Genomic DNA, 8408 nt, shown 5'->3' on the forward strand with positions numbered 1-8408 from the left:
GGTTCATGCCTCGTCTTCCCCACTGGAAGCTGGAGCTCCTTGAGGGTCGGGCTGGGTCCCACTCAAGAGGCATTCCCCTGAGCCTGCTCAGCAAGCTCTTACTGGTGGGTTGAGCCTGTGCCTCTCCCAGGGCAGAGGGTCTCCCACCCTCTGGGCTTTTCCTCCACGGGCTCCACTTCCCTTTCTTCCTCCTCTTCTTCTCCCTCCTCCTTCTCCTACTTCCTCCGCTCTTTCCTCCCCACCCTCTTTTCTCCCTCCTTCTTCTTCCCGGTGGCGCCCAGTTTCTCTCCCTCCTCCCTGCCCAGCGCCGCTCCCGGGCCCGGCAGCTGCAGTGCCCCCGGCGGCCTAAAGAGGGGGCTGCGGCGCCGCCCGCTGGCCGTGCCGCTGCGGCTCGAGCTTCCTGTGAGGTCAGGTGGGAGGAAGCGGCCTGGGAGCCGCGGGGAGTGGACGCAGCCGAGGCCCGGGAGCCGCGCCCGAAGGTGGGTGTCCGGGCCCGGGGCGCGGGCGAGCGGGCGCGCATCCCTCCCCTCCCCCGAGCCCGGGCTCGGCAGCCTGGGCGGCGCCCCCTCCCCGCAGCCCGCGTCCCCCTGTCCCCTCCCCCGCCCCGCGGCAGCCGCCCCCGCCCCCCCCCGAACTCCCCCCCCAGCTCCCGAGTCAGGTGCCCCGAGGGCCAACCGAGGCCTCCGCCCACCCAGCGGGCTCGACGTGGCCAAGCGCCGAGGGACTGCGGAGCTCCGTGACCCGCTTGGCCTTCTCCAGGGACCGACGGGCTTCGGAAGGGGGACCCGCCTGTCCCACGCTCTGCGCCAAGGGCAACAGAACAGGGGCTCCTCACCCCCTTTGGGGCGCGTGTCACAAGAGCTTTTCAGAATTTAGGTGAAAACTGGCTCATCTCCTTAGAAAAGAATGGCCTTTACAGAGACTCGGGGAGCGCCATGGAAGGACCCCACCCCCACCTCCAGCCCACGGACACCCTTGGGGGTCTGCGAAGCGGGCGGGCCCAGAGCCCCAGCCGCATCCCCCGTCCCCTAGTTTGGGAAGGCTGGCGCCGCCCCCGTGAGCAGGGGTGGGGGTGGGGGGGACTGGTGTTATCCGAGAGGTGAGGGCCAGGTGAGGGCGTGCCCTCTGCGGGAAAGGTCTGCTCCTCCCCCAGCGCTGGCGGCCCTGTGGCCAGCAGTATGGTCTGCTGCCAGGCAGTGAACCTGAAGTAGCTCCAAAGTGGGCCCAGAGCTTCTGTGGGGAGCAGGCCCGGGTCCTTGGCATTTACTCCCAACGGGCCATTTTGTAACGGATGGGAAATGGGGACACGGAGGATCTCGGTGCCCTGGACTCCATATTTAGAGCCGAGAGAAGGACCTGGGGCCAGCGTTCCTGTGGCTTCCCCTTCTTTCTCTGTTGCCTCTACGTGAGTGGTCCTGGGCAGGCCGGTTAGACCTCTCTGGACCTCTAGCTGTACCTGCTCCGGAGCGTGTCGGGAGGTGTAAGTGCGGCGGGCCTCAGTGGACTTCCCACAAGGCCCTGGGCCACAGCGTGGGCTCTCATCCCTGGGGTTGCTGGAAGTGGTTCCTAGAACATCCATCCCCAAGGATCGTTTTGGTAGTTTTCCCAGTGGACTCCCATGTCTGAAAGATTTTTGTCTGTCAAATAACTTGCATTTATTTCTCTCCTTGTAATTAATCAGACACAGTGCCAGCAGGTCACGGGTGACGGGTGTGAATCGCAGCTTTTCCCACGAAGGCAAGCGTCTCTTTACCTCTGATCAATCATTTCTTTCAGGTCTGGGGAAGGGTGCAGCCCAGCAGGGACCCATAGCTCCTGGGAGGATGGTGCGGATCTTGGCTAATGGGGAAATCGTGCAGGACGACGACCCTCGCGTCAGGAACACTATCCCTTCGCGCAGCAGCACCCCTCGACAGGTAGGTGCCCGGTGCCCGTGGGAGGAGCAGCTGGCCTCCTGTCCTCTGTGCCAGTGACTCCTTAGCTCCCCGAAGCTCCCTTGCTAGTCATTAACCTTCTGTAGCCTGAAGCCCTCTTTGCAGAGCGTCGGGCTGGGGAACACAGGGTCAAGACTGGGGGAAAACTGCAGATTTATGTCCCAGCCAGGCCCCTTCCTCCCCAGTTCTTGCTCTTCTGGAAGCCTTCTCAGACTTTGAATCCAACAGCTGTCTCTCCTTTAACTTGGTTAACCCTGCTGGAGCTGGCATCTTTGTTTAAGAGCCTGCCGGCCGACAGAGAACCCGGGGAAGGTGGCAAAGATGGGCCCACGGCCACACCATGATGGTGTTAAAGGAAGGAGCGATGATATGAATGCCTGCTCGGGAGCTGCGCCCTGTGGTCCCGCCCTCCTTGACCCCTTTTTTTTTCCTCTGGCCTGGGCACCTTCTCCCTGGCAGGACTTGGGGAAAATAGAGTGGCATTTTCTGTGCTCTGAGAGCTTATGACTCTGTGATTGGCATCCCCGGGGGTGGCATCTGGAGATTGCTGAGGAAGGAAGGTGTGGCCCTCGGGGGCTGGAGGGGAGGGCAGAGCCCAGCCCAGAAGGTTCCCTTGTTGCCTAGGACTTCGCGCCAGGGAAGCTTTCTCCAGATTCATTCGTCTCTCTGTCTTCACCTTCCAGAGCTTTCTCAACAGGGGCCATGGTGCCCCCCTGGGGGGTTCCGGCCCTCGCCAGCAGCAGGCGGGTGCTAGGCTGGGCGCTGCTCAGTCCCCGTTCAGTGACCTCAACCGGCAGCTGGTGAACATGGGCTTCCCCCAGTGGCATCTCGGCAACCATGCCGTGGAGCCGGTGACCTCCATCCTGCTTCTCTTCCTGCTCATGATGCTTGGCGTGCGTGGACTCCTGCTCGTGGGCCTCGTCTACCTGGTGTCCCACCTGAGTCAGCGGTGACCTCTGGCAGCTAGTGGCGCAGGCGTGGAGGAGAGGGAGTTTTGGGGCCTGGGGGGTGAGAACAGGCACAGGGGCAGGGGTCTCAGGGTGCCTTGAAGGTGCGCTCAGAGAACGCGCGTTCCCGTCGCGTGAGGCGTGAGGCGTGAGGCAGAGGAAGCCTCCGGTCCAGCCTTCCCGAAGGATTGGGTGGATCCCCTCAGTCCCTTGAGACGGCTTTAGGTAGTATTGGGCCCGCGTTAAGCACAAAGTCAGAGCAAGAAAGGGATTCCCTTTCCAGTTCTCTTCCAATCCTTTCATGCCAAGAAGAAAGCCTGAACTTGGTGCCGGCGTGTTCTCATGCCTCTGGAACTCGCGCATGACTCCCCCTGTTACTAGCGAGGAGGCCTCGGGCTCAGGGCAGATGGGAAAAGTTTCCAGACTTTTACAGCCCTGTTTGGTTTTAATGGTATATTTTTAATTGGCTACTTTTGTTTCTGACAAGTCTCACTGGCATCTACTTAGTGTGGTGGCATTTTCAATAAAGAGATTTAAAATGGAATCCGTGTAATGACATTCATAAATGATTGTACAGCTGCCTGTAAATCTGGAAGACACGAGGAGGGTGGTTGGGAGTGACTGGGATTGGGAACAGGGCGGAGGTGGGCATTTGACCCCGGGGTGGGGGGTGGGGTCCGGGGTTTCTAAGCTTTTCTTGATAGGCTCTGGGAGCCTGGATGGGGGTGGGGGGGAGTCCAGGTGAAGCGCAGACCCGGGCCCCTTGTCTGATGCTTGGACGATTTCTGGCTGACTCTGAGATGTCGGCCTTGTGGGGGGTGGAGTCCTGTGGCCAGAATGGCGATGAGGCCGTGGCGATGGGACTGCTGGGGTGCGAGGCTTCCGTGCCCAGGGGGTCGGCTTCCCTCCTGCGGCTCACTCTCCTTAAAAAGCAGGAGGTCTTGGTGCCGACTGCTCGGTGCGTGTGGGCTAAGGGTGCCCTGCTTTTCTTGAGTGGAGGCCTTGAGTTTGGGCCCGTAAGCCCTGGGTCTGTGCGGAGGCCCTGTAGGGGGGGAGGGGATAACACCGGATGACTGAGGGCTCTGGGCCCACGGGTGGTCCGAGGGAGGCTGGGTGAGCCTGAGGGCTTCCCTTGCCTGGAGACCAAAGTTTTCACCTCCTCTTAGGATTCTTCTGGGGCCGGGGGAGGAAGGCAGGCTGGGGAGGTGCTTCTTGAAGGCCAGGGCAAACCATCATGGGGTGTATGTGGGATGGTTGGGGGGTAGTTTGAGACTGAGATTGATTCTGTCCCTCCTCCTGAGAGCCTGCTGTGCTGCCTAGGCACGGGACCTTGCCCCCCAAAACACCCCTGTGCCCACTGCTGCCCTTGAAGGGGCTGGTGGCCTTTATCACAGACATTCCCGAAGGAGCTTTGTGGTGTTGGAACAGGACTCCTTTCTCAGTGTTTCCTGCGTCTTTATTTGGGGGCAGCTGTTGGAACATGGTTTCCCTTTGTGATGGAGGGGAGGGCGCTGGGCTCTTGGGGGCATTGCAGAGAGGGAATGGAGGGTCTGGCCTCCAGCCGCTCCTGTGGGGCCTGGGCAAGGGGAGGTGGTGCCCAGGTCTGGCTGGTGTCCCTGCTGTCCCCCATGGCATCTTCTGCCAGCCCCCAAGCTTATGTGGCCGTGGCCTCACAGCCACGGGGAAGGGATGACCGTGCACAGCATCCCCCTCCCTCATACTCCCCCCTCAGCATGACCCTCTGGGGCTGGGCTCTCCCCTTCTTTTTGCTTTGCAAAGCTGTGGGACTCTGAAGAAAAGAAATCTTAAGTGAACCCCCAATATATAAAGTCCCTTTAAGGGGTATGAATCTGAGTCCACCAGGTCTGAGAACGGTCTTTTTGTCTAGAATTTGGTGTCGGTTCCCAAGGCCCGAGCCTTCTGAGGAGAAGCGAAGGTCCTTTAGGGAAGGCAGGGGAGCCCAGGGGTTTCCTCCCCGCTCCTGACTAGAAAGAGCCTGGGGGGGGGGGTGGGCATGGGGCCTGTCCTCATGTCCAGGCAGGCCCTGGGGTGCAGGAGGAGCCTGGACATCGCTGGCCACACCTACCCTGGGGCCAAGGCCCCTCCAGCTACTTGTTAGCCTAAGGGAAGGGGTTGGGGGCCTGAGGTGAGTTGTTTGAGAAAAAGTTCTGTTTTCTCATCCAACACACACAACACGGACCTGACAGAATTGCTCTGGTGGGATCAGGAACCCGCCTCTTGACCTTCTTATTTCAACTCACCTTCCCTGTGCCCCTTGGGCCCTGGGCAGTTTGCTAACCGTTGCGCTGTTTCCCTTCTCAAAGCCCCCGGGGTCTGAAGGTAGGCCGGGCCGGCGTGGCCCGTGGGCAGAGGCAGAGTGCCCCCTAGGGTTGCGCCACCTGTGTAGCAGAAGCATCCGGGGCCTTTTCCCTGCCTGTCCTCAGAATGGCCTTCAGGGAGGCTCTCGCCTGCGCACGCTGAGAAAGCGTGGTGCCAGCAGGTCCTCAGCTGGCAGAGGCTTGTTCCTCCCGGGGGCCGGATGCAGGTCCTGATGAGGCTTGGGGTGAGGCCGAAGGCCGTCTCGGCCTAGTGGGCATCTTGTTCCTAGACCTCCTGTCTGAGGAGGAGGGAGGGGCTTTCTTCCTCTGCCCACCCCCTGCCTTGCCTGCTGTGTGACAGGACCCCCCGGACCGGGCTGCTTGGAGGGCAGGTTTTCAGGGAAGGTTTCTGCTAATCTCCAGGGCTAATCCTTGAAGCCCTGTGTCTCTGTGTCAGGTTGGATTTTCGGCTTGGCTGCCTTGGGGAGAGCTGCCCCCCACACCACGTGAGCCGCAGCTTGGATCTCACCAGGCCTTTGCTGCCTTTGTGGAAAGGGGAGCTCCCCCTCCCCCTGTGGAGTTATATTGACTCCTTGGTTGGGGTTACCTGATGAGTGGAGCTGCGGGGTCTGACGGCCTGTCCCCACTCCATCTCCCAGACTCCCCGGGTGCCTGGGCCCTCCTTCCGTAAGTTCCAAGGCCTTCATTCTCCAAACCCCACCTCTCCCTACCGTCTAGCTAGCCTACAGGTGGAGGCCACGTTTCTGCCTTCCCACAAGAGATACCAAACTTGAGATGGGGCCAAATGGCACCTCCCGTTTTGCCAGCTTCCCCAGGGAGCCCTCCGTTGGCTCCCGGCTCTCTGGGACTGGGACCAGACCCCGGCCCTTTGGCCAAGGTCCCTGACTGGGGGCTCTGGCTCTGAGTTGAGGAAGAAGCCTTGGTGTGGTGGTCAGAGCCTCTGCCCTCGGGTGCCTGACCTTGCGGGCAGCGAAGGCTACCCCCACCCAGGCCACCTGGCCCCGGAGGAGACCTGTCTGTTTGCAGGCCCTCCTCTACTTTGTGGGTCCGTGACCTTGGACGGTTCACTTGGCCTCTCGACAGCCTTGTTCCTTACCTCTAAGGAGAGGGATGATGATCAGGGTCCCTCCTGCCTCTCGGAGCCTCAGGCTCACCCTTGCATGGTGGATGAGAGAGGGGGGCATAAAAAGGAGGGGCCGCGGCCACCCCCAAACCTCCTCCACAGACGCTGCACCTTGGACCCCAGCTCCCGTGCTGTGGGCTTTGGCCTTAGGTGGCCACAAGGTAGCAGGCGCCTGGGACCCCCAGCTGGGGTAGTGCTGGGCTTTGAAGACTAGTGTTGCCCCCTACACAGCTGCTCCTGTGTGGGCCGGGACCCTGAGGGGCTTGCTGTAGATCTCCTATGAGGACGGGACGAGTTTGCTGCGTGCTGTGTGCCTGACCTGTGCTGAGCACTCGACGTCATTCATTTACATCGCCCCCGCCACCCCCCCCCCCAGCTTTATGACTCACGCTCTACTACTGTCCTTTTTATTTCCCTGCTGAGCACATCCTGGAGCACTTGTAAGTTGCCCTGGGACCCCTCGTGAGCCAGGGGGTGGAGCAAGGATCCAACTGAGGCCACATTCTTAACCGTTCCTTGATTTCACCTTTGGCCGGATGTCACAATCACCCGTGGACTTGTTACAGAGGCAGATTCCCAGACCTCACCGCAGACCTTCTCAGACATGCCGAGGGATGCGGCCCAGAGCCTGCCTCTTTCAAAGGGGGGGGGCGATTTTGATGCAAAGGTTGGGAGGAGAGAGGCAGTAGAACCCCTGACTGTGCAGAGGCCCAGGGAGAGGCGGGGAACCACCTCTGCCCGCTCAGAGAGGAGGGAGACCGGACAGGGGCAGGCCTCACTACCTGCTGGGACCCACTGTGGCCATCAGATCAGCTCTTCGAGGGCAGAGGACGCAGGGTGGGTGCGAGGATGTTGGCCGCAGCTGCCCAGCTGGGTGGCCTCCGTAGCTTTCCAGCGCTGGGCTGCAGCCGCTGAATAGGGGTGTAGCCCTCTTCCCTGCATTCCTGAACGCATGACATTTTCATTGCAAACTGACAAGGGGAGAAATCCAATTACCTCGCACAGGGTCCCTGAAGGGCTGTGCAGGGGTGGTGAGGGTGGGGGAGGGAGCGCAGAGGGCTTTGCTGCCAAAATGTGGAGAGAGAAGCTTGCAGCCTCTCCAGCAGGGCACGACAACAGGAGAGGCAAAGCTTACCCTTCCTTGTGCCCAGGGCCCAAAAGAGCAGCAAGAGAAAGTTCAAGAAGCAGATTGAGCACTTCAGTGGAACTGCAGTGCGTGTGTGCGTGTGTGTGTGTGTGTGTGTGCACGTCACAGAGAGAGGAAGAGGGAGAGAGAGACAGCCAGACCCTCAGGCTTGGGGGTGGGGCAAGAGCTGAAACCATTTGGCTTTTGGGACCCAGAGTTTGGAAGAGGAAGATTAAACTGTCCAGAGTGAAGCCTGAGCCTTTAGGGCAATTTCATCAAGGGCTGGGTGGGCTGGGCTCTGGGCTGGAGGCAGGAGGGCTGGTCTGCATTCACTGGACCACCAACCTCGGTCCCTCCGGTGTGGGGTCCCCGCGGGAGGCTGAATGCCTAAGTTCACATTGTCGGCTCCATCCCAGTTAACCGGTGACCTTGGACACAGTCCACATGCTCTCTGCCCCTCTGTCCTCCTGTGCACCTCACAGGGGCAGGAGGATTAAGTATTAATTCGTGGCAAGCACTTAGCAGATTCTGGCACAAGGTTAGCACAAAACAACAGCATTAGGGTTTACTTAACATTTTTGTTGAGAACAACTTGCGTTTTATTTAAATCTCTTTGAAAAGGAAGCCTCATCTGACTACTGTAAATGGAGAGTGAGCGTTACCTGCCATTCATAGTAGAAATATCTACTATAAACAAGTAAGTTCAGTGTAGAGACAATAACATGATTCCATTTTAGCTAGCCGCTGCTTGTGGCCAAGGCTCTGAGCCGGATGCCTGCTTTCCTTGTTGAAAAGGCAATTTCCCAGGATTTAGAGAGTGTTAAAGACCTATTAGCATCTCACTGAGACATTCTCCTCGATGGAGTCAGAAGACTGAAGAGACATGAAGAGGAAAGGGCTTTCTCATTTTATGATTTGGTGCTGTGTTTGTGAATTGTT

General features: G+C 59.7%; 1 protein-coding gene across 1 annotated transcript; it reads left to right on the top strand.

Annotated features, from left to right (window-relative positions):
* The first annotated feature begins 1823 nt into the window (after nucleotides 1-1823).
* Nucleotides 1824-2887, top strand: FAM241B (family with sequence similarity 241 member B). The gene is made up of 2 exons (XM_047072799.1): nucleotides 1824-1916; nucleotides 2618-2887. The coding sequence occupies exons 1-2, from the start codon at nucleotides 1824-1826 to the stop codon at nucleotides 2885-2887; spliced, it is 363 nt and encodes a 120-aa protein (XP_046928755.1).
* The last annotated feature ends 5521 nt before the right edge of the window (nucleotides 2888-8408 follow it).

The sequence above is a fragment of the Lynx rufus genome, unplaced genomic scaffold, assembly GCF_022079265.1.
Source record: "Lynx rufus isolate CCGP_SWC_20201006 ecotype Redwood Valley unplaced genomic scaffold, mLynRuf1.p SCAF_11, whole genome shotgun sequence".
NCBI classification, from domain to species: domain Eukaryota; kingdom Metazoa; phylum Chordata; class Mammalia; order Carnivora; family Felidae; genus Lynx; species Lynx rufus.